General features: G+C 36.7%; 1 protein-coding gene across 5 annotated transcripts in view; it reads right to left on the reverse strand.

Moving 5' to 3' along the window:
- Positions 1–1079: 1079 nt before the first annotated feature.
- The window catches only part of MRPL42 (mitochondrial ribosomal protein L42), a 44679-nt gene continuing 19241 nt past the window's right edge, over positions 1080–26517 (reverse strand). For 3 of the 5 annotated variants that reach the window (XM_030856398.3, XM_060307058.2, XM_060307059.2), the window contains 4 exons: positions 25893–25956; positions 24612–24696; positions 18598–18761; positions 1089–2794 (listed from right to left, as the gene is read on the reverse strand). In XM_030856398.3, the coding sequence (XP_030712258.1) occupies positions 2749–2794; positions 18598–18761; positions 24612–24696; positions 25893–25956 (359 nt within the window). In that variant the 3' untranslated portion in view covers positions 1089–2748. Of the gene's footprint in view, positions 2795–2832; positions 3098–18597; positions 18762–24611; positions 24697–25892; positions 25957–26517 lie in introns of those variants that run through there. The other 2 variants (XM_060307060.2, XM_070046537.1) reach the window with 2 other exon arrangements.

Below are 26517 nucleotides of genomic sequence, written 5' to 3' on the forward strand. Positions count from 1 at the left end.
AGTACGGAGTTAATTATGACAATCTACATTATAAAATAATATGAATCCATTAAATGAGAGTATTTACTGATATGGCAAAAAAAAATTTATGATATTAAGTGAAAAAGCAAGTTATAAAACAACATGCATAATAAATATAATTTTTTTGAAATATATTTATGCAGCAAAATAACAAGAAAGAAAGGTAGCAAAAATGTTAGTGTTATCTTTAGCTGGGGCAATTATGGGTAATTTTATTTTCTATTTATTTAGTCTCTAATTTAAAAAAATAATGATGCATTATACTCATGCTTAAAAAGCAACGTTGGACTTCCCTGGTGGTGCAGTGGTTAGGAATCCACCTGCCAGTGCAGGGGACGCGGGTTCGATCCCTGGTCCAGGAAGATTCCACATGCTGAGGAGTGGCTGGATCCGTGTGCCACAACTATTAAGCCTGTGCTCTAGAGCCCACGAGCCACAACTACTGAGCCCGTGTGCCAGAACTACTGAAGCCCGTGTGCCTAGAGCCCGTGCTCTGCAACAAGAGAAGCCACCGCGAGGAGAAGACCGCGCAACGCTACAAAATGTAGCCCCCATCGCTGCAACTAGAGAAAGCCCGTGCACAGCAACAAAGACCCAACGCAGCCAAAGATTAATTAATTTAAAAAAAAGAAAAAGCAACGTCATTAGAAAAGTTAAGTAGCTCAATAGATACTAGTTAAGTAGATACTATGCTCCTTAAGAAGGGCCTATTTTTTGTTATTGGCCTGCCAAAAAGTATAATGCCTCTCCATATGTAGTAGGGGTTCAATAAATGCTTAATGACTAGATCGATAGAATGAATACAATAATGGCCTCACTTAATTTCACTACGTCATTTACTCTACTAGTCATTCTTACCTAAAGAAATCCACAAATTGTCTGTTGACTGTTAAGTCACTATCCTTTGGTTGAGGAATGTTCAAATTAAACCCTATGTGAGAGTGCCCTCTGGTGGTTTCACTGACAATGCTTTTTATCAATTTGAAGTGTGTTAATCCCCCGCACCAATGGAAAGAAATATGAGAGTAAGAACAGGGTAGTAAGATTTTCATGAAGCTAAATTTATTCCATTTAAAGAACCATCAGACTTTATGTACTTTTTAAATTTCTGAAAAAAACAAACTGACCTTTCACAAAGTGTTAGTGATAGTGGATAATAGGTTACTCCTCTGAGGTGGAGAAGCAGAGGGGAAGTGATAGTGGTGATGAAATACGTACTTATTCAGCAACTCATGAAGACCAAAATTCCAGGAACTACAATGTTAACTACAATGTAATATATTTCCAGTACAACAAGAACTAACTTAATTCTCCAAAGCACTGACATGTGAATGTGTGGTTTGGGCATCTTACAATTGAACAATCTCTATTTAGTAGATCCTTGTACTTAGAAGAAAATTTGTTATTTAATTAATTTAGTTTTTATTCTTCCTACTTTTATAACATGGCATATCTCAATCTTTGTAAAAATCTGGATATAAATCAACCAGAAAAAAACTATTTTCGAAGCTATGTCACCAAACACAGCCAGTTAATATTTCTGATTATCCAACTCTATTGACTTGTTTTTCCTTTGATCTTTCCCCCCAAATGAATAATATATTAATGAAAAGAGCATAAACCACTTAAAAACACTTCCTTTCTGTAATAGAGGGTGGCCATTATTATTTTCTTTACTCTTTCCTATTCACTATTCCTTACATTTTACTCAACACTTGACCCTTCACCTTCCTCTATTCAAAGAACTAGATTAAGCAATAGACTTTGAATGTGAAATCATTTTTCACACCAAATTTTAAAATATCACAAATATTGCACAAGTTTGAATAAAGCACCTTTTCACCTTCTTAATAAAGACTCCTCACCTCCTAAATAGAAATCACAGGGGCATCAATGCTATTAAGCATCATATATAAGCTGGTAGGGATAATCAACAGAATAGACTATTAACACTTTGTAAGACTACTTTAGTAATATTAACATTTTAATCACAGAGTTGTATGTGCTCTGAAGCAAGCATAATTTTTAAGACAGCCAGAAAAAAAATCTCAAAATGAATAATACAATATTCTTTCTAGGAAAGCACATTCTTGGGTGAAAGAAAACACCTCTTGTCATAGTGATGCCTTGTAAAAAAGGCTCTGGACAGTTTGGATCCTGGCTCTCCCACTTGCTAGGTAGGTAGGCTTCAAGTCACTTAGCCTTATCTGTAAAATGGGGATGATGCACCTTCTTCAAAGGATTATTGTGAGAATTTAATAATAATGTAAACTAAAGACCTAGCAGGTAGTAGAAACTGATTAAAATGTAACTATTTCCTAGAGCCACAAAAACGGAAACATTGTAACATCTATTTTCTGTGTGGATCTCATGAGTTTCTTTTCAAAGGCAGTTTAAAACTCTTCAGGAGAATCATGCACGTTTTTATTCATCATATTTATACTACTATTTGGCTGATAATGTAAAAGTACTTAATCATACCAGGCGCATAAAAATAAATAGTAGACTTTAATAACTCAAAAGGAAAATAAAAATAGGCTTCCGTAAATAAGAATGTGAAATCCAGAACTACTTAATATATATAAAGAAATACACATTCTAATATATGAGAAGACATTTTATTATTTTACTATATAACGTATTAATGAATATACGCAATTTGTATTTTCTCAAATGGCAAATGAGACGCAGGATAACATTTCTCTTTGATTCCTGAAAACCTCAATATCATCTGTCTTTTGGAGGATTCAGTTTCCTACGACGTCTATGATACCTTGAAAAGAAGAAAATATTTAAGATAAGATTATTTTAATACAAGTTAACTGTTTCTGATAGAAATATCAAATTTCTATTACCCTGCTGTTTACTGGTATTCAAAAAAATCAGTGAAACCTAATACACACACACACACACACACACACAGTTAGACACACCTCAGGTAGAAGATACTTCTTAATAATAAGTCACATTTTCCTGCTGTGAAAATTGTCTTCTATTAATTAAGCATTTGGAAAGTCTTTTTTTCAGATCTTGAGGTAGTTTCAATACGGCAATCTGGATGACTGTTCATTAAACACTGTGAACATGCAGAACGTGCTCTATTAAAGTTTTATTCAAAAGGGGATGAATATGGAGGCCTCTAAAGCTGCAAGATCATGTTTTTATAATAAAATACGATTAGTAATATGTATATGGAAAAATGTGCAATATCACAAAAATGGAAGAAATGCAAATTAAAACAGTGAGAAACGTTTTTACTTTTTTTTGCAATCACAAATATTTTAAAAATTATAATGCACAATCCAAGTATGAGTATGGTGAAGCAAGTAATATCAGACCCAACTGCTTAAAGTATTAATCAGTATAACACTTTTGAAAAACAGTGTGGCAATACTTAAAAAAATTTTTTTTAATAATCATAATTTTTGACCTAGTAATTCCTCTTCTGGAAATCTATCCTAAAGCAATAAGTAAGCAGTTAAAATATTAACTATTTTAATATTAAAATATTAATGGGGAAAGGGATGATACAGGATGCAAATTTATATATACAGTATGATAAAAAACCATGTAAAAATTTATGTGAACTAATAAAGATTAAAACCATGTAAAAATTTATGCAAACTAATAAAATTTATGTATAGAAAGAAAAAGAGAAATAAAATGCATTGTTAGCAGTGACTAAGTGATTTCGCCATGAAGAACTCTTTCTTCTTCTCAACATTTCCTTATTTTCTTTATTGAGTTAAGAAAATGTCTGCACAGAGTACATTTGCTTTCGGTGATGAATTCTCTTCAAAAATTCCCTTAAGGCCAGAATCTTGCAAGTTGGTCTGAGCTAATTTTTAACTTTTTTTGCTAGTGTGGACATTCACTGTAAAGATCTCTACACCATAAATGATAAGACATGTTCTTATGCTCTTTCGTTGTTCTGATTAAGATGATCTGGGGGGACTTCCCTGGTGCTGCAGTGGATAAGACTCTGTGCTCCCAATGCAGGGGGCCTGGGTTCGATCCCTGGTCGGGGAACTAGATCCCACATGTATGCTGCAACTAAGATTCACATGCCACAACTAAGGAGCCCACATGCTACAACTAAGGAGCCCACGTGCTGCAACTAAGGAGCCAGCGAGCCGCAACTAAGGAGCGCACCTGCAGCAACTAAGACCTGGTGCAACCAATTAAATAAATAAATGAATTAAAAAAAAAAGATGATCTTCAGTATTTTTTGCTTATCTTAAGGTTTCATAACGCAACTTTCCTATACACTGTTTTTTGATATTGATTTTTTGACAAATTGCAAAATACAGAAATTAACTTAAAAAAATGAAGCATATCTATATATACTAACATGGAACCCTAAGCTGTAGAATAATACATATAGCATAATATCAATTATCTAAATAAACATTTCTACATGTACTTATATTGGCATTGAGAAAATTACGGTTTTCTTAAGGGTTCCAGTTATGTGCCAGATAATCAAGGTTTTACTAGTGCAATAGTATCCCTGAAAGGTGTTCTCTCAAAGCAGTTAGATACCAGAATAGGGGGGTTTGGGAAGTCACAAACTTACTGAAATTATTTATAAAAATTTTGTATATGTGTTTTTCTGGGAAGTGGATTCATAGGTTTCATCAGATTCTCAATGAAGTCTGTGGCCCTAAAAATCTAAGCATTATCCTATAAAAATGTGATTCAGCTTACAATGCTCAACCATTTTCACTACCCAAGACTGACTGAAAATGCCTGAGACCCTGATAGCCCTAAACCTAACAAAGTCGAGCTCTGAAATATGCTCAATAAATGTTAAATAGCATTTACAGATTTCTTATCATGCATGAATGTCAATATATGCTATAATCACTCAGAAGCAAGCACCTGAATTTTAGGGTGCCCTTATAACTTATCATCCAAACTGGGATCCTTTAAAGAATAAAAACCCACTCTATTAATAATTAACAAAAGAGTTAAACTGAGACTGTCCCTGGGAAACCAAAACATATTGTTACCCTTCTTAAATTACACAATGACTCAGTGATATCTGAAAGATCTGTCTACAGTTCTTAGTCCAAGACAGAACTTCACCTCCTGGTTCACAATGCAGCTAGATGTTCAAATGTCTCCTACTCATGGTGGTAGCTAATTTTTGTTGCCTCCATGGAAAAATATTAAAGTAGTCCTTTAAATAAAGTCGTGCAGCTATTCATACATTTATAGAATTGCTTTATATTTCAGAAATTTAGAATTACTTTCCAGATCCTTCTTACTTTCTATCCAGACTTCTTTCAATCCTTCCATCCTTCTTTCTTTCAACATAACTTTACATTTAGTGGAGTTATGTTAGCTATTTTCTTTTTTAAGAGATATTATGAAAATCAGAATCATTCGCTCATTCATTTATTCATTCATTTTAAAGGTGTGGAGCATCTACCTCATGCCAGGCACCAATTTTAGGCGCTAAGGTTTCTGTGGTACACAAAACATGACAAAATCCCCACCCTCATGGAGATTACATTCCAGTGTATTAGACAGAAAAACAAGATAAACAAGTTGACCAGGGAAGGCTTCAGTGAGTAAAAACGCAAAATAAGTAAGACAGCTATCTTTGCTGGTATCAGCAGGAAAAAGTATTCTATATAGAGTAAACAGCAGGTATAAGGGCTCTGAGGTAGAAGGAAGGGCATGTTCAAGGAACAGAAGAGAGGTCATGTGGCTGGAACAGAGTGAAGAAAGAAGAGAATAGTAGGAAATGAGAGTGGAAAGGTAAAAGAGGGTCAGATCACATAGGTTCTAGTAGATAATAGTTAAGGCCTATAGCTTTTCTCTAAATGAGATGGAAAGCTGTTGGAGGGTTTTCAACAGAAAAATTATAAGAACTAGTGGAATTTTTAACAGGATTACTCTGGCTGTGTGCTAAGAACAGACCACAGGGAAGCAAAGGCAGAAGTAGGGAGACCAGTTAGAAAGCCACTTCTATGAACCAGGCAAAAGATGGTGGCGTGTACCAGGATGATGGCAGAGGGAATGGTGATAAATGGTCAAATACGGATACATTTTGGAGATAGAGCCAACAGGGTTTGCTTATAGACCAGATGTTGGGTATGAGACAAAGAGAAAAGTCAAAAATGGCACCAAGGTTTCTGGCCCAAGCAGCTAGAACAATGGAACTCGCATTAACTGAGACAGGGAAGGCTGCAAAAGAAGCTGGTTTGTGAGGGACCACGAAAAGCTCAGTTAGAGACACATTAAGTTAGGGATGTCCGTTAGACAAGTAGGCCCATGGATATACAGGTCTGGAGGTGAAGGGACAGGAAGAGATAGATTTGGGAGCCAATGCAGATGGTATTTAAAGCCATGAGACTGGATGAGATCACTGTCTTAGGGAATGGGAGAGAAAAGAGAAGAGAACCAAGGACTGATCCTTGGGAAACTCCTAAATTTAGAGATAAGGGAAATGAAATGGAATCAGCAAGAGAAACCAAGATAGTATATGAACTTTGGGTACATAAACAGAGTTTCAACAAACTTATTAAGGTTGAATTAATGAGAAAAACAATGGAAAACTCAAACAAAACCATTAGGAACTCTGCCATATTGCTAAAATGATGTATTTTGCAAAGAATTATAATGGAAGGAATGCTCCACTGACTTTTTTATTTTTTTCATGCCAATTGAGGAAGACTGAAAAAAGGAAAAAGAGCTTGTACACAGATGCTGGCAAGTGAAGCACTGATATGTCCTGCTTCCTGAGTACTGGCAACACTAGAGGCCAACAGGAGATACCTCAGGGGTTGCAGAGAAGGGCAAAACAACTCAGAATCATGTCCCCAGCAACTATTTACAGAGGAGCTACCTAATGCAAATTGCTACAGGAATACAAAAAAATTGATTTGCATAAGGAGCACCTTTCAAAGAATATGTTCGAAGCCCCATTACTTCAGGTAAATTATAATGTAGTGGCTAAGTTAGTTTAATTTGTTTTCATCACCTGTAATATCATCAAACAGGAAGTAGCAGGAGCCTCATGGTTACAGATGCTATTTTTTTAAACCAACCTTTGCACAACTGAATATAAAAATAGTCATTCAGGCAAAGGCAGAGAGCAGGGAACTAAAAGTTCAATTTAACCTCAAGCCCAATGTCCTGGATTTCCTCACCACTAATCTCTCACACTAAAAATTCAAATAGTTCTAGTATCCAGTTTCAGTATAAAGCCTAAATCTAAGAAGACTCTTTGAATTGCCATCCTAAAGCAAACAGGATCACCAGGATTAGGAAACAGTAATATCCAAATCATAAATTTAGTGGTAACAATTTTAACCTTCGATCTCCAGACTTGAGATAATCTAATCTCCAGTGCTTATTGCCTACTAGACTATTTCAGCATCAATTCTGTATAGTCATACTACATATACTCTCAGTCCACCCCACCCTGGGTGAGGCCAATAATTAAATGCAGGTAGGTTTGGGATTGGATGAGGTGGGCAACACCCTGGGATCATAAAGCCTCTGCTGACCTTGATTCAGAATTTGATAATGAAGAACATCTTAATCCACAGGTGACCTACCTAGATAAAATGGAAATTAGATAAATCCACATGACTTGATAGCTGAACTCTGGGAATAAAACTTCCAAGAATCACTGGAAAATTTACCAGCAGACCAACCCAAAGACTAGCATAAAGTATGGTCTCAAAGAAAAACTGAACACCTTCAAGAAGCTGTGAAGATAATTAGGTAAGATAATATTCCATCAGACAGTAACTTAACACACATACATTGTATTAAAGATATTGTATTAGAGGTCTTCTGGTAAACTACAAAACAGAAGCTGCATCCCTGATAAAGACAGAATAATTGAGAGCAAACGATGAAAACAAAAAATTACCCACAAATATAACATTAACAGATCTCTAATAACAGATATCTAATATCTAATATAGTTGCATATAGTTATGCTAATAGGGGTGGTAGCTATTCAAAGTGACTATAATCAAATTAAATTTCATGAAAAAAGTGAGCTAAGGGCAAATGGCAGAGGAAGAGTGAAAAGTCCTGAAAATCAAAACAGAATGCACTTAAGATGACTTGACACTGAAATGAGAAGTCACATTGGATAAAAAAGCAAAATCCAACTATATTCTATTCATTAAAAAAGACCCACTTTAAACTTAAAAATTTTTACACAACAAAGGAAACCATAGGGCTTCCCTGGTGGCGCAGTGGTTGAGAGTCCGCCTGCCGATGCAGGGGACACGGGTTCATGCCCCGGTCCAGGAAGATCCCACATGCTGCAGAGCAACTAAGCCCATGCACCACAACTACTGAGCTTGCATGCCGCAACTACTGAAGCCTGCGTGCCTAGAGCCTGTGCCCTGCAAGAGAAGCTACCGCAATGAGAAGCCTGCATGCAACAAAGAGTAGCTAGTCCCGGCTCACCGCAACTAGAGAAAGCCCACACGCAGCAACGAAGACCTAACTCAGCCAAAAATAAATAAATAAATAAAATTTATTTAAAAAAAAAAAAAAAGACCCATACTGAACATCATAGTTAATGTTTAGATGATTTTTTTTAATTAATTAATTTACTTTTGGCTGCTTTTTAATATGTTCCTAGGAGTTTTCTGCATAGATGATCATGCCATCATTGAATAAAGACAATTTTACTTCTCCTTTTACAATCTGAATGCTTTTTATTTCTTTCTCTTGTCCTATTGCACTGCTTAGGACCTTTAGTATACTGTTGAGTATAAGTGTTGAGTGTGGACATCATTGCCCTTTTCCCAGTTTTAGTGGGTCTTTAAACATTAAGTATGGGCTTCCCTGCTGGCACAGTGGCTAAGAATCCACCTGCCAATGCAGGGGACATGGGTTTGAGCCCTAGTCCAAGAAGCCAAAGCAATCTTGAGGGAAAAAAACGGAGCTGGAGCAATCAGCCTCCCGGACTTTATACTACAAAGCTACAGTAATCAAGACAATATGGTACTGGCACAAAAAAAGAAATATAGATCAATGGAACAGGATAGAAAGTCCAAAGATAAACCCACACACCTATGGTCAACTAATCTATGACAAAGGAGGCAAGGACATACAATGGAGAAAAGACAGTCTCTTCAATAAGTGGTGCTGGGGAAACTGGACAGCTACATGTAAAAGAATGAAATTAGAACACTCCCTAACACCATACACAAAAGTAAACTCAAAATGGATTAAAGACCTAAATGTAAGGCCAGACACTATAAAACTCTTAGAGGAAAACACAGGAAGAACACTCTTTGACATAAATCACAGCAAGATCTTTTCTGACCCACCTCCTAGATTAATGGAAATAAAAAGAAAAATAAACAAATGGGACCTAATGAAACTCAAAAACTTTTGCACAGCAAAGGAAACTATAAACAAGATGAAAAGACAACCCTCAGAATGGGAGAAAATATTTACAAACAAATCAACGGACAAAGGATTCATCTCCAAAATATATAAACAGCTCATGCAGCTCAATATTAAAAAACCAAAAAACCAAATCAAAAAATGGGCAGAAGGGGCTTCCCTGGTGGCGCAGTGGTTAAGAATCTGCCTGCCAATGCAGGGGACACAGGTTCGAGCCCTGGTCCAGGAAGATCCCACATGCCGCGGAGCAACTAAGCCTGTGCGCCACAACTACTGAGCCTCCGTTCTAAAGTCCACAAGCCACAACTACTGACACCAAGTGCCAAAACTACTGCAGCTCTCACGGCTAGAGCCCATGCTCTGCAACAAGAGAAGCCACTACAGTGAGAAACCCACCCACTGCAACAAAGAGTAGTCCCTGCTCACCGCAACTAAAGAAAGCCTGCGTGCAGCAACAAAGACCCAACACAGCCAAACTAAATAAATTAAAAAAAAAAAAATGGGCAAAAGACCTAAATAGACATTTCTCCAGGGAAGACATACAGATGGCCAAGAGGCACATGAAAAGTTACTCAACATCACTAATGGCTAGAGAAATGCAAATCAAAACTACAATGAGGTATCACCTCACACCAGTTACAATGGGCATCATCAGAAAATCTACAAACAACAAATGCTGGAGAGGGTGTGGAGAAAAGAGAACCCTCTTGCACTGTTGGTGGGAATGTAAATTGATACAGCCACTATGGAGAATAGTATGGAGGTTCCTTCAGTAACTAAAAATAGAGTTATCATATGACCCAGCAATCCCACTACTGGGCATATGCCCAGAGAAAACCATAATTCAAAAAGACACATGCACCCCAGCGTTCACTGCAGCACTATTTGCAATAGCCAGGGCATGGAAGCAACGTAAATGCCCATCGACAGACGAATGGATAAAGAAGGTGTGGTACATATGTACAACGGAATATTACTCAGCCATAAAAAGGAACAAAACTGGGTCATTTGTAGAGATGTGGATGGATCTAGAGACTGTCAATACAGAGTGAAGTGAGTCAGAAAGAGAAAAACAAAAATCGTATATTAATGCATATATGTGGAATCTAGAAAAATGGTACCGATGAGCCGGTCTGCAAGGCAGAAATAGAGACACAGATGTGGAGAACAAACGTACGGACACCAAGGGGGGAAAGCGGGGGCGGGTGGGGGGGTGGTGGGATGAATTGGGAGATTGGGATTGACAATATATACACTAATATGTATAAAATAGGTAACTAATAAGAACCTGCTATATAAAAAAAAAAATTGAAAAAAAAAAGCTACTAGAATTATCTCACGATCACAGGATACAATGTCAATATACAAGAATCCACTGTATTTCTACATATGAATAATAATCCACTGAAAATTTAAATTAAAAATACTATTTACAATAGCATAAAGAATACAAAATGTTTGGGATAAATTTAATAAAAAATGTACAATATTCATACACTGCAAACTATGAAACACTGTTAAGTGATATTTTTTAAAAGACCTAAATAATGGAGAAATATACTATTTTAATTGATGGGACGATTCAATACTGTTAAGACATCAATTCTCCTGAAATTGATCTAGAGACTGAATGCAATCTCCTTCAAAATCCCTGCAGGCTTTTTGTAGAAACGGATAAGCTGATTCTAAAAGTTGTAAGAAAATGCAAAAGACCTATGACTGCTAAGACAATTTTTTAAAAAAGAACAAAATTAGAAGACTTACTCTACCTGGTTTCAAGACTTTAGTTATAATAGCCCAAACTGTGTGGTATTCCAAAGACGAACATATATTAATGGAACAAAATAGAGTCCAGGACCCACATATATGGTTTCAATAAGGGTGTTAGGGCAATTTAATGGGGAAAGATAATACTTTCAACTAGTGGTGTTGGGACAACTGGATATACATAAGCAAAAAAGAAAAAGATCCCCAACCTATGCCTCACACCATACATAAAAATTAAAACTTTGGGAAGAAAACATAGGAGAAAGTCTTAGTGACCTTAGGTTAAGCAAAGATTTTTTAAGTAGGATGCAAAAAGTCTGAAAAATTTGTAAACTGAACTTCACCAAAATTTAAAAACTTCTGATCTTCAAAATACACTATTAAGGACATAAAAAAGCAAGCCACAGACAGGGAGAAAATACTTGCAAAACATTTGTCCCATAAAGGACTTTGATCCACAAGTTTTACACCTTAATAAGAAAACCAATCTGCTTTTTAAAAAACAGGCAAAAGATTTGTACAGATACTTAACCAAGTAACAAAAAAAACCAAAAAACAAATGTATGCATTGCCAATAAGCACATGAAAAGATGCTCAAAATGATTAGTAATTCATTAGGGCAACATAAATTAAAACCACAATGAAATACTACTACTCACCCAACAGAATGATTGAAATTTTAAAAACTGATGATATCAAGTGTTGGGAAGGATGTAGAGCAACTAGAACTCTCACACTGCTAAGTGGGAATGTAAAATGGTTCAGCCACTTTAACTGTGGCTCATGAATTTAAACATGTCCTTATCACATGACCAAGTAATCCTACCCTTAGATATTTACTGAAGAGAAATAAAAACATGTCCATACAATGACTTGTACTTGAATGTTTATGCAGCTTTATTTACAGCCAACAAACTGGAAAGAACCCAAAATGTCCAACTGGTTAATAAACAAACTGTGGTCTATCCATACAAGGGAATACTACTCAGAGTAAAAAGGGACAAACTACTGGTATACACAACAACATGGATGAATCTTGAAAGCATTGTACATAGTGAAATAAGTGAGACACAAAAGGTTATGTACTGTATAATTCCATTTACATGAAATTCTAGAAAGGGTAAAACATGAAATTCTAGAAATCCATGAAATTCTAGAAAGTGATAGAAAGCAGAGAAGTAATTGCCCAGGGTGAGGGTTATAGGAAGGGAACTGACTGCAAAAGGGCATGGAAGAACTTTCTGGCGTTATGAGACTAGTCTATATTTATGATTGTAGTACTGATTATGAAACGTAGCAGGATGCTATGGTCCTTGCCCCCCATGTCCTCAGCCTGCCTTATGTCTGTGGAAAAACTTTAGCCAATGAATAAGTTTAATCAGAGAAGTGAGAAAATGCATAAACAAAGGAAAACAGCCCAACAAGACTAACAGCCCAACAAGACAAGTTTAGTCATTAAGCATAGTCTAGGACCTTTAGTTCCTCTTCAAGGGATGTAGATAATATTCTGAGCTGTATCCTGTGAGCTGTCTTATAGATACTGAAACCCCCACCAGGAGGAAGAAGTTAATTAGATGATGACCAGACTGTAGCCATGACATAAGCTGCCACAATTCCGAGAGCTGGACTCAAAGAAATGGGAACAAACCAACCCTGGAACTGAAGATTAACTGTACTTAAAACAATCAAAATGATGCTGGCCAGACCACTGATAACCAATTTCAAGATGACTGTCAGAGCTGACTGTGCTGTTTCTGCATCTAGCTCCCTCCCTCTGTCTATAAAAGCTTTTGCCCACTAATAGTCAGTGGGGGGCTCAGCCTTTGGACAGGCAGCAGTAAACCACCCCCACCTTGGGTGCCAGCCTCCAAAATAAAGCAAACTTTCCTTTCCACCAACCTTGCCTCTTTATTGGCTTTTGAGTGGCAAGTAGCTGGACCCCCATTTTCGGTAACAATTATACAACTGTATACATTTGTTAAAACGCATCGAACTGTGTACTTAAACTGGTGAATGCTTTACTTAAAACATTTGTCAAAACTCATGAAGTTGTATCCAACGCAGCCAAAAATAAATAAAATAAATAAATTAAAAAAAAAAAAAAGGGCTTCCCTGGTGGCACAGTGGTTAAGAATCCACCTGCCAATGCAGGGGACACGGGTTCGAGCCCTGGCCTGGGCAGATCCCACATGCTGCGGAGCAACTAAGCCCGTGCGCCACAACTACTGAAGCCTGCGCGCCATGCTCCGCAATAAGAGAAGCCACTGCAATGCGAAGCCCGCGCGCCGCAACAAAAACCCAACACAGACAAAAATAAAATTTAAAAAAAAAAAACAAAAACCCTCATGAAGTTGTATACTTAAAACTGGTAAATTTGAAGTATGTAAATTATACCTCAAAAGAGCCTAGTTGGGCTTCCCCGGTGGCACAGTGGTTGAGAGTCCGCCTGCCGATGCAGGGGACACGGGTTCGTGCCCCGGTCCGGGAGGATCCCACATGCTGCAGAGTGGCTGGGCCCGTGAGCCATGGCCGCTGAGCCTGTGCGTCCGGAGCCTGTGCCCGCAGCGGGAGAGGCCGCAGCGGGAGAGGCCACAACAGTGAGAGGCCCGCGTACCGCAAAAAAAAAAAGAGCCTAGTTAAGAAAAGATGCTTCAGGGAGTTCCCTGGTGGTCTAGTGGTTAGGATTTGGCACTTTCACTGCCATGGCCCAGGTTCAGTCCCTGGTCGGGGAACTGAGATGCCACAAGCCAAGTGGCACAGTCAAAAAAAAAAAAAAAAAAAAGATGCTTCTAAAAGAATAAGAGAAAAACTATGAGTAGGAGACAATGTTAATAATTATCATTACCACATTATTACTGTACATATACTGTATGCCAGGTGCTTAACTTAAATGATTATATTTTATCTCAAAACCACCAAGTAAATTAGGCATTATTATTTCTACTTTCTTTAATAGATAATAAGATTGAATAACTAGCTAGTAAGTAGCAGAGACAAGATGATTTGAGTCAGTCTGGCCTCTTTAACAAAAACTTGTACTCTCAGAAAAGTGTTCTACTTTATTGGAGTTCAAAAAGCACAAAACTGAGTATAATATGAGGTTGGGCTATTCACAAAGGTAGAGTTTAACAGTGTTCATCTATGGGGAATAGGGCATTAGTAGGTATAAAAAAGATTTTTATTTTATACTTTAAATACTTCTGAATTGTTTAAAAATATTTCTTAAACAAGCATTTTATACCTTTCAGTAACATATTTAAAAAGATGTTATAGGGGGCTTCTCTGGTGGCGCAGTGGTTAAGAATCTGCCTGCCAATGCAGGGGACACGGGTTCTGTCCCTGGTCTGGGAAGATCCCACATGCCACGGAGCAACTAAGCCCGTGAGCCACAACTACTGAGCCTGCACTCTGGAGCCCGCAAGCCACAACTACTGAGCCCATGTGCCACAACTACTGAAGCCCATGCACCTACAGCCCGTGCTTCACAACAAGAGAAGCCACCGCAATAAGAAGACCAAGCATCGGAACGAAGAGTAGCCCCTGCTGGCTGCAACTAGAGAAGGCCCGCGTACAGCAACAAAGACCCAATGCAACCAAAAATAAATTTTAAAAAATGTTTAAAAAGATGTTATATATCTCTAATTATTAAATTCATAATGGGTCCCATTCTTCTGTTATAAATCTAAAATTGTGAAATATTTAGTAAAACATCCTTCTATATACTGCCTGATGTTTAAGAGGTGCTAACATCTAGAAACCAACATTTGAAATGGCTTACATTAATCCAAAATATATATGTAGCTACCAAATAAATACTTGTTGAGTATCAGTAATCACACATTAGCTTATTTAAAATTTTGAAAGACGATGCATCACAAGGATAATGCCTACAGGTTAAAATTTTCCTTATACACATAAGCTAGCATCTAGAGTTTTCCTGTTGAACTCTTTATTAGGAGAGACACTGGGATAATCAATTGTATCTAATTAAAGTCTGCTTATAACTGAAAGTGCCTAGAAATCCTGATGCAAGAAGACATACCATAGAGATTAAATTAATTAGCAGTCAAAGCTAATTAGCACTAATAAGATTAAATAAGTAATAAGATTAAACATAGGTGGGGTACTAGACAAAAATGTCTGGAGATAACATGTTTGGTTTTAAGACTCCCCAATGGTCTTCTTGCCTTCAGTCTTGCCCCCTTTACGTTACACATCTACAGAGGATTTTCATAACTTCAGCGATTTGGTTATGAACAAAAGATGGCAAAAAAACTGCAGCAACATGAAACATGCAGGAAAGAAACAGGTACTGAAATCCATTATAGAAAAATTTCAAGGTGGGGCTTGAACTAAAGTATCTACCTAATAGGACAGAAATAAAAGATAAACATGAACAATGTTATGAATCATGGAAAGAAATCTTAGAATACAGCAGTGATTTAGATACGGGGCTATATAATGGCTTGCTAATTTGTTTTCCCATAACCTAACTTACAATTACAAAGAGGGAATGCATAAACAAAGTGGATACAAAATAAGAAAGAAAAATCAAGGAAGGGGACATAAAACAGATGCAGAAATTGAAAGATATTATGGTGGTCAAGAGATGAATGGATAAGGAAGATGTGATAAATACATACAATGGAATATTACTCAGCCATAAAAAAGAACGGAATTCTGCCATTTGCAGTGACATAGATGGACCTAGATAGTATTATATATTTTTTTAAAACTTTAGTTTTATTTATCTATTTATTTTTGGCCACGCAGCGTGGCTTGCGGGATCCTAGTTCCTGACCAGGGATTGAAATTATGCCCTCGGCAGTGAAAGCGTGAAGTCCTAACCACTGGACCACCAGGGGATTCCCAGTATTAAGTTTAGTGAAACAAGTCAGAGAAAGACAAATACTCTATGTTATCACTTACATGTGAAATCTAAAAAGTAAAACAAACAAATGTATATAACAAAACAGAAACAGAAGACTCACATATATAGCAAACAAACTAGTGGTTTCCAGTGGGGAGAGAAAAGGGGAAGGGGCAAGATACAGGTATGGGATTAAGAAACACAAACTGCTATGTATAAAATAAATAAAAAGGATATATTGCACAACACAGCAAAATATAGCCATTATTTTCTATTAACTTTAAATGGAGTATAATCTATAAAAATATTCAATCACTATGTTGTACACTAATAATGTAACATTGTAGGTTGACTGTACTTCGACAAATAAATAAAAACAAATATTGTTTTACCTTAAAAAAAAAAAAGGCTCTACAGGAGAGTTCCCTGGTGGCACAGTGGTTAAGAATCTGCGTGCCAATGCAGGGGACACGGGTTCGAGCCCTGGTCTGGGAAGATCCCACATGCCGTGGAGCAACTAAGCCCGTGGGCCAGAACTACTGAGCCTGTGCTCTAGAGCCCATGTGCTACAACTACTGAGCCCGTGCGCCTAGAGCCCGTGCTCCACAACAAGAGAAACCACCACAATGAGAAGCCCGCTCCCGTTTGCCACAACTAGAGAAAGCCCGCATGCAGCGACGAAGACCCAAAACAGACAAAAATAAATACATAAAATAAATAAATTTATTTAAAAAAAAAAAAGGCACTACAGTGGTCAAAAAAAATCACAGATTTTTTCCTTGGGAAATTGATACAGAAATATCACTTCTATTACAGGAAGATTATTAAGGGAGGGGCTTTTTTAAGACAGGAAAAGAAGAGTTGTGTTTTGTTATAATGAATTTAAAACTTTGGACAGTTATCTAGTTAGTAATATTCTAAGAACAATGACATTGGGAATAAGGCTGAGGAAATTAAAAAATGTATAATGGAGCAGGTTGCATGTCATCTATATAATGAATGTAATTGAAGCTCTCAGAACAAATTTTAGCAAGACATGGAGTATAAGGCAGAGCCCTGAGGAATCTCTACTGTAACTACAGATAAGGGAGAAAGTACCTTCTAAAGAGAAACTAAAAAAGTAAACCAAGCTCCAGGTCCATACATGCCCCTGCTTTCAGAACTGCTCCCCACCAGATGATCCAGAGTCTTCAGACTCAACATAACCAACAATAGGTTCATCTTCCTCACTCTCTACTGTTTCCCCACTTGTATGAGTGGCACCACCATCCACCTGAACACCTCTGTCAGAAACTTGAGAGGTCTCCTATCTCTCTAACTTTCCCCCTTTCTGTTCCCGTTGCTAGTCCTTTCATGTAGATCTTCAACAAATTTCACCTGGACTATTTTAACAGTTTCATAGCAAGTCCCTCTGACTCCAATCTTTCCACGTATCACCTTATCCCAAATACAGAACCTACTGAAGGATCTCCTAATGCATAAACTTTAGGGATGTCAGTTTGATTCTTAGAATTTGGCAATGAAAATAAAACCTAAACTCCTCAGCACGACACAAAATCCTTCATAAGACCCTTCTTACATTCCCTCCTCATATTCTGGGTCCCATCCAAACTGAACTACTTGCAGTTTCCCCAGCTTACTCTATGACATACTGTTCTCAGCCTGTGAAGCCTTTTCCCCATTCTGCATGGCTAGCTCCTAACCATCCTTCAAATGTCAATCTCTTGATTTGTTTATTTACTCTACTATCTTCCTTCCTTGGCTATTAACAACTTACAAACAACGATTGTGTTTCTGATCACCCATCACTTCAAGCAGCTCAATGATTGCATATTCATTAATTCCATAAGCATGTCCTGCCATAAATGTGCCAGCCCAGTGCTAGTTACTGGGTGAGTAAAAGCAAAGTGAATAAAACAAGTGAATAAAAACAAAGTTTGCTCAAACAAACAATTTTAAAAAGCCACTTCTTAGTTTTAGTTTCTTAGTTTAGTAGGGAATAAGATAGATATGAAAGAAATAAGAATCAAAAGAAGTAAACAAATTAAAGCCAGAATTAGATACGAGGTAAGAATCAATGTAACAAAATGTGAGTACTGGGAAACAGAGGGGCAACTGTAGTTCCTAAAGGAACTGAGAAATATATATACTTCCCAATCATTTGCTGTACCCCAATTTTTTCTGCAATAACTCAAAATCTGTTAAATAAATGGATAGAGGGCTGAGGACAAGATCAAGTATTCATCAAGAAGATGAATAAAAACAATACATAAAATGACTACATCACGGAATGGAAAAATTTTCAAGAACTCTTGCAAAATTCCCTGAAAGCTTTGGTTAAACTCCCCCACTAAAATAAAGGAAAAGAAGTACTATTTCATTTTAGCTATATATATGTAGATTTAAAAATACAATTTAATAGGTGATATACTGGGTGTTAATTCCTTCATGCAAAGTACAACCTCAGAAGTTTGTTAATAGAAGTAAAGTTATGTATTTCTGTAGGGTTCAGTGAGAGTTGAAGGAGAAAAGAAAATAGAACTTACTGTCCACGAGGATACCAACGGTGCTTAGTAGTAAAGAACATTTTGCTAAGTTGTTCTATCATGGGTCCTTGCTCTAAGTATTCACCTTTTTCTTCTAATCTGGTTTTCAGCACTAGATCATGTGTTTCTTCATTATTCTGCACAGGATCTGGCCGAGGGATAGGCTGCAAAATAATCAGCAATGAACAAATCAAAATGTAGGAATGTTAGCCAGCATCTGATTGAGTTTACAATAAAATAATTACCACACTGAGTACTTCATTATCGTACCTAAAGGTGGGTAAATAAGTCATCAGAACAGTTTCACTTAGCTGTACTATTCATTAAAGAATCAGAATTTTTTTTTTGGCCACACCAGGCAGGATCTTAGTTCCCTGACCAGGGATCGAACCCATGCCCCCTGCAGTGGAAGAACAGAGTCCTAACCACTGGATTGTCAGGGAATTCCCCAGAAATATTTTTCTTCTCATATCAAGTTTTGGGTTCCCTTTCCAATAATAAAGTTCTTAAAGTTATTTTCCCCCAATAATAAAACATATTTTAGTTTCTATTTCTCAAAACTATAAATTGTGCCCATTATTTTTTAACTTAAAAGTTTAGTCTCTACCTTGCATACCATTAAAGTGAGATACAATGAAAAACCTTTAATAGAAAATGACATTTCTTATATCCAAAAGAAGCAGGAAATTTTTCAATGTTTTCATTTTAGGTACCTGAAATGCCATCAAATGATGCTTTATGGTAATTCGAGTAGTTTTTTCCCCCAAAGACATTAATTACTAAAAAAAATCTCATCTCCTCCCAACACATGAGTGATATAACATATGCCCATCAGCAACGCTGGCTGACTAAAGCCCTTAAAAATCAGTATCTTGGAAAGTCAAGCTACCTATATTTTAAATATTAAGTGATAACATATGTAACACAAGACTGTAACATTGCCTTGCTTTACAAATACCATAGATATGTATTACAACACAATGAAAACCTAAATTTACCATCAAAAAAGAAACAATTCAAACACAGATGTCTTCTTTACATTCACACACTATTAACGACAACTGCTACATTCTACCACTGTACTGAATGTTACAGCATAGACTCATATTTATTTAGTTTATGTACAGGAAAAACTGAAACCTCTTTAAAAGGCAATATATAAGTACATGATGGTGGCACAACTGACTAAGTACTATAGAGATGCAAATTAACAAAGATATTAGTGAGAAATAGAACAGGAGCCAAGTCAGAGCCTTGTCACAGAGTGCAGAATGAATTCTAGAAGGAATAACAAACATTATACATAAAGCAAAGTAGGTAAAAACATACAATAAGCAGGTGATCTTAAAAAATGGATCTTGAGAAATCAGATTATGAAAAGCTTTCAAAGTTAGATTTAAGTGTAACAATTTCCTTTAAGTAGGAATAAGGAACCACTTCCTTAGTGTGAGAGGGAATAAGGAGAAAGTATAATGAAGAGGTTAAGAATTGGGCTTTGGTCAATAACTACTATCTCTGTGACCTTGGAATAGTTATTTAAGCTCTTAATCTCCCTTTTGTAAAATCTAAGGAGTAATTACCTACCTAATAAGGGTTTGATGAGGATTAAGTGAAATAATAACATGCTGAGCTGTCCCTTGTACTCTTTGAGTTCAATAATGGTAGGTAGCTGTTAACATTTATTTTAAGGCCTCAAACAGGAAAACAGTGATATAAATTTATTTTAAAAAAAGTGCTCCTTAGACATTTTAAGTCATTTTATATGATCATCTCTTACATGTAGAATGAAATATTAATATTTGTGTCTTTGCAAGTTACTATCAGACCCTGAGGTATACTAGCAAATGCTAGATTAGAGCCTATAGTTTTCTCTTTTAGGTTACTACACTTGTTGCTAAAGGTCAAATGTTTTAACTATTATCAAACAGTTATTTTCAAGTGTTAATAAAAGTTCATTGTCTCTCTTCCTATTCCCAACAGGCTCAATTCTAATATATAACAAATTCTCTCTCCTTTGTATTTCTTTTCCAGGCACACAGATAAAAGACATTGGAATTAATGGCTTCTTAGAAGTCTAAACCAAAAGCCTCTGCAGACTCAGAACTGATTTTTAGGTTGTATTTGATCTCCTTGATCAAACTTCAAAGAAAGGGTACATGAATATTTCAGTAAAAAGTAAAAACTAAAATAAAACTGAATGTCAACTTTAAAAAAAAACATTCAGAACTGTCATCCTGAATTTCCCTTGTTTTTCTTAATAATTTTCAAATTTGACTTTTGAAAATTTCCACTAAATCAACCACTAAAAAGAATTTTGAGTACTTACATTTTTACTTTATTTTTCCAAATCATTATTTTTTGCCCCTGGTTTAAAATCTTTATCTTCCTAAACTAGAAATCCTAAATTCTAGAAAAATATTTTTAGTTTTAATAAAACACATACCTGGCTGAAACAGAAAGAAGGATCTTTTTACCTGGATCCATGGAAAATAATCAACATCTTTTAGATTCAAATGTAAATTACCAGAAAACCAAAGATACAAATCATCTTAACTTTCCTAAAGCCAGTGTCAGTAGGTATTTCTACTTATGACCAGGATCTCTGTATGCAATATGCTTTCCAGGACCTAGAGAATGAAAGGGCTCACTAGAGTTGCAGCTACTTCCTTGAGAAAAGAAGAAAATCAAATCTAAATTTTAAGTCACCTTTAAATATAGTTATTTAATGTTATATACTATCTTCATGAAATTTGTAAATCTGGATTCAGAAGGAACATATTTTAACAGTAACATGTTTTCGAGAATGTTTCTTATTGTAAATAAAGTCCAATCTATAATTTATTACTTTAGAAGCAAAAAATTTCCATGCTTCTCCATGTAAATATCTCTTAGCCTTAAAACAGAAAACCCTTAAGCATGAAGAGAGAGGGCCAAATTTATTTATTTAATCAACAATATTTATTGTGCACCTACCAAGTACAGGTATTATTCCAGGTGCTAGCAGGGAACAAAACAGACAAGGCCCTGTCCTCATGGAGCTTACATTTTAATGGAGGGAGACAGACAGAAAAGCAAGAAAATATCCAGTGTGCCAGAAATGATAAATGCTATTAAGAAAAGCAAAGCAAAGTGAAGGACAATAGGGATTCCAGGGGCAGGGGTACTATTTTAAATGTAGTGGCAAGGAGGGTCTCTAGGTAACAAATATGGAAAGATCTAAAGGAAAGGGAATAAACTATGAGGATTTCTGGGGGAAAAGCATTCCAGGCAGAGGAAGCAGTAACTACAAAGGCCCTGAGGCAGGAGCTTCCTAAGTACTTACCTTAAAGAACAGCATGGAGGCCAGTGTGGTACCAGTAGAGAGATTAGTGTGAACTGACAGGAGTGATCTCCTAGACTAGAGAGAGGAATACTGAGGACATGGGAGAGGAGACAACTGATACAACAAAGGGAGTTCAACAAAAAAAGAGGCAGGGAGATGGGTATGTATGCAAGGGAGTGATTATGATGATGACCATGGAATCTATGCTGGGTAAAGAAAGAAGTGAGAATGTACAAGATACATGAAGGACTGTGAACAAGTGGTTCGATCAACTGATGCAGATCTTAATGAGGGGATGAATAATTCCTGAAGCTGGGAAACTAGGGGGAGTTGGTAGTAAGCTAGTGGAATTCTTAAAAATCTAGATTGGGAGGAAGGAAGAGGAGTTATTTGTGATTAAAACATCTCTAGGGTACAACCACAGGAGTGGGGGGGGCTCCACTCCCATGCAGAAAAAAGATCAAAAAGTTAAGAGGCTGGGGTAGTAGACAGATCATCTACATGGACACTGAAATAACAAAGAATTAGGACACAGTGTTGGAGAGTGTGAGAGTACATCTAAAATCTTCAAAGAAGAGTGGAGGGATGGGGGCACGTGAGGGTGAGGAGAAGTGAAATGCGTGATGACAGATAACAGCAAAAGAAAAAAGATAAGTAGATGGTATGGTTTAATGATACAAACTACAAAGCTAGAAATTGTTACGGAGGAGGAAAGATGATCTGGATATGACAGTGAAGAGCCACAGGGACACCTATTCCATCTCTATGCTCAGTAGTAAAAGGGTTTAGGAGAGAAAAGCACAACTACTTAAGAGTGCTAGGGAAGCAATGACACCAGGGTACAGCCAAGTTTCTGTTAGAGTCAGAAGGTGAAGGCAACATTCTGGAAGAAGTTAAGGTCATGAGAGATTTTAATGATGATAGTAAGTTCTAAAAGTACAGTGGAAAAGTTTTGAGAGTTGGGAAAGATAGGAAAATCATCAGATTCAGGGATGCAAAGAGCCATATGGGGATGAGAGTTTGGACACTGAGAAATGATCACACAGTCCTGGGCTTCTTAGTATAAACTGCTAAAACAAGGATAAAGCACGCGACCAGAAATATAACAAAAAATAACAATGTAAGAAGGCACAATATAGTATGAGCTAGAGGTTTACAGGCCAGAAGTCAGTGACTTACTCCTATTTTCTACACACTGTCCAAAGAAATGAAACAAAAAAGGAATACTGGAATACTGCCTACAGTATCTAGCTAGAATACAAAGCAGGCAGACAAAATGGTGAGGTTTTAAAAAGGGAATACAAACTAGTAAAATAACATTAATTTGTTTTGTCAAACCGGTACTCTGGCCCTAATGATGATTTTTAAAAATAGATATCACTAGATGCATCATGTGACGAATTATTTTCTCCTCAAAAAGCAAATCAAACATTACGAAATATAGCAGAAGAGGGCTTAAAGAAATAAGAGGAAGCTATTCATATATAAAATAATAAAAAGACTTGGGTCAAGTTAAATTATATTAAAAATAAAAACAAAACCTCCTTTATCTAGTGCCTGGCTTTTGAAGATATATGGAAAAAATTAAACTAGGCCAGTTAAAATATATGCCCATGTTGGCCCATTAGAAAAAAAAAACCAGGGGCTTCCCTGGTGGTGCTGTGATTGAGAATCCACCTGCCAATGCAGGAGACGCGGGTTCGAGCTCTGGTCCGGTAAGATCCCACATGCCGCAGAGCAACTAAGCCCGTGCACCACAACTACTGAGCCTGCACTCGAGCCCGTGAGCCACAACTACTGAGCCCGTGAGCCACAACTACTGAGCCCACAAGCCACAACTACTGAAGCCCACACGCCTAGAGCCCATGCTCCGCAACAAGAGAAGCCACCGCCATGAGAAGCCTGCGCACCACAATGAAGAGTGGCCCCTGCTCACCACAACTAGAGAAAAGCCTGTGCGCAGCAACGAAGACCCAATGCAGCCAAAAATAAATAAATTTATTTTTTTAAAAAAAAGCAAAAGAAAAAACTAACCGAAAAAAGAAGAAATTCACCAAACATGAAAAGGATTATCAAAACCAACACAATATAAAAGTTATGTAACAGTACACTAAAATACAAACTTTTCATAATTTATTAGATTGCAATATATAGTAAGTAGTATGGGACAATGTGTTGTTGTTTTTTTTTTGCGGTACGCAGGCCTCTCACTGTTGCGGCCTCTCCCGTTGCGGAGCACAGGCTCCGGACGGACGCGCAGGCTCAGAGGCCATGGCTCACGGGCCTAGCCGCTCCGGGGCATGTGGGATCTTCCCGGACCGGGGCACGAACCCGTGTCCCCTGCATCGGTAGGCGGACTCTCAACCACTGCGCCACCAGGGAAGCCCGGGACAATGTGTTTTTAAAATTTATACTAGGTGTGTTTGATCCCTAGTCAGAAATCTACCAAATTTTAGACCAGAAAACTAATGTTGTAATTGTGTTTAAATGTTTCACTTTGTGTACTGAAAAAAACCTTTAGAGAAAAATGATGAAAAGAAATAAGAGAAAAATCAAAACAGTAAAATAAAAAAGCCAAAAGATCTAAACCAAATAAAGAAAATCAAACAATTCCCTTCTCTTTGGATACTGTAAAGAAGGGTGAATAGTCCAACAACAAATTAAAAATTACAAGAGATTTTCTTATACATACTTTTGTGTGTTCATACGGAATGTCCACAGAAGGGTGATAGCATACTATTGTCCTGCCATCAGATGTCAAAGCAAGCTCTACTTTGCTAAAAAAAAGAATGTTTTAGAAACAGAGTTATACTGTATTCAAGGCAAAATGATTATTAAAGCCAAAATTTGTTAATCACAAATCCCTGAAGAATAAATGCCACCATGTCACTGGACTGGCAAACCAGGTACCCATATTACAGGGGACAACTCATACCATCCCACAAAATATATCAGCTTAACTACCACAACAAACCTTTACTGCATTACCCACTATTTTATCTAAATTATTCTTCAAATTATTTGTTTTGTTAAAGTTACTTGTTTTCTTAACCTTTGGAAGAGATCTTCAAGTTCATTCATCACTATTAATAGAACTTCTTTTCCTTATCTAAAAGCTACCTTCAAAAAGCTGTAAGGAGATTACTTAAATTATTAAAGCCGAAGATCAGCAAAATACATAATCTTCCAGGTAAAGGATCACCTGAATTTCCAATCATAAAGACCGTAGCTGAGCACTTTTTCTAGATCAGCATTTCTCCAAGTGCCTTTGGCATAATGCAAAACACATCACATAAGACTCAATCTTTTCAGGTTCAAAAGTGCTACCTATTTCCTAGTCTTATTCCATCACTATCTTAACACTTACTAAATTTACAATAAAAACTGGTGTCAAGAGGGAAGAAAATACATTTTTACTAAAATTCACAATGAAAACAATGTAACTTAAGAAAACACGTTGTAGTTTCTGCACATAAGACGCTGCTATAGAGATAAAGGACAATATTTCATTCATATGTTATTCCTAGTTCTTAGCATACTGACTAGAATAAGTACCAAATAAATTGTGGTTGAATTAAATATTTGTAATTTAGGATTATTCAATGTTAACAAAAGATAAGATAAATAACTGCTTAAGCTAATACATATGAACCCTAAGAGAAAACCATAAAAAGTATTTAGTTTTTCCAAAAAGCTAAAGAATACTTCAGGAAGAAAAGACAGCATTTCTATCAGCAAGTCTGTCTAACAACAAATGAAGTATTCAGTGAAACACAATGATAATGATTTTTATTTAAACCATTTATAAGCCCAGACACTGGGTAAATAAGATCACTGAAATAATTTTTAAAAACAAAATTAAAGAAAGAATAATCAGAAAAGAAAGCAGAAAATACCAAAACAAGAAATAAAATTAAATCATTTCAGATAGAGCTAACAAACTTTTTTTTTTCAATTGGATTTCAATACATACCAATTATAGTCATCTGGAAGAGAAGAATACGTAGTTTTATGACAAACACAATATAAGGCTCCATCTGCAAAAACCCCAAACAGTAAGATGGATTTAGTTAATTTGAGCTTATGTCCTCACACCAATGTAAAGCTAGTTTTACTCATTCAACCACTATTTACTGTATTCACTATGAAACAGGGCTGTACGTGGAGCTAGGGATTCAACAAGTTAACATCCAGTCCCTGACCTCAAAAAGGGTACAAGTCTGGTGAGAGAGAGACAAGTAAACAATTCCAATATAAAGATAAACCCTGTTAGGAAGGGTAAGCATTGGAAGTGAAAGGGACACACGGACAGATTACAAAACAGGAGTGTACAGGTTCAAGAATGCTTTTCCAGTGGAGATGATGTTTAAGGTGTTCTGAAGGATGATGGAGTAAGCTGGAGTTGTTAGGGGATGAGTACAGTGTTCCTTGCAGAGGGAATAAAAAGTGCCAGGACCAGAGGAAAGAAAGAACATAAAGTTTCTGAGTATTCTAAAAACTTTAGTGTTGGGAATTCCCTGGTGGTCCAGTGGTTAGGACTCAGCACTTTCACTGCTGGGGTCTGGGTTCAATCCCTGCTTGGGGAACTAAGATCCCGC

Source organism: Globicephala melas, chromosome 10 (assembly GCF_963455315.2).
Source record: "Globicephala melas chromosome 10, mGloMel1.2, whole genome shotgun sequence".
NCBI lineage: Eukaryota > Metazoa > Chordata > Mammalia > Artiodactyla > Delphinidae > Globicephala > Globicephala melas.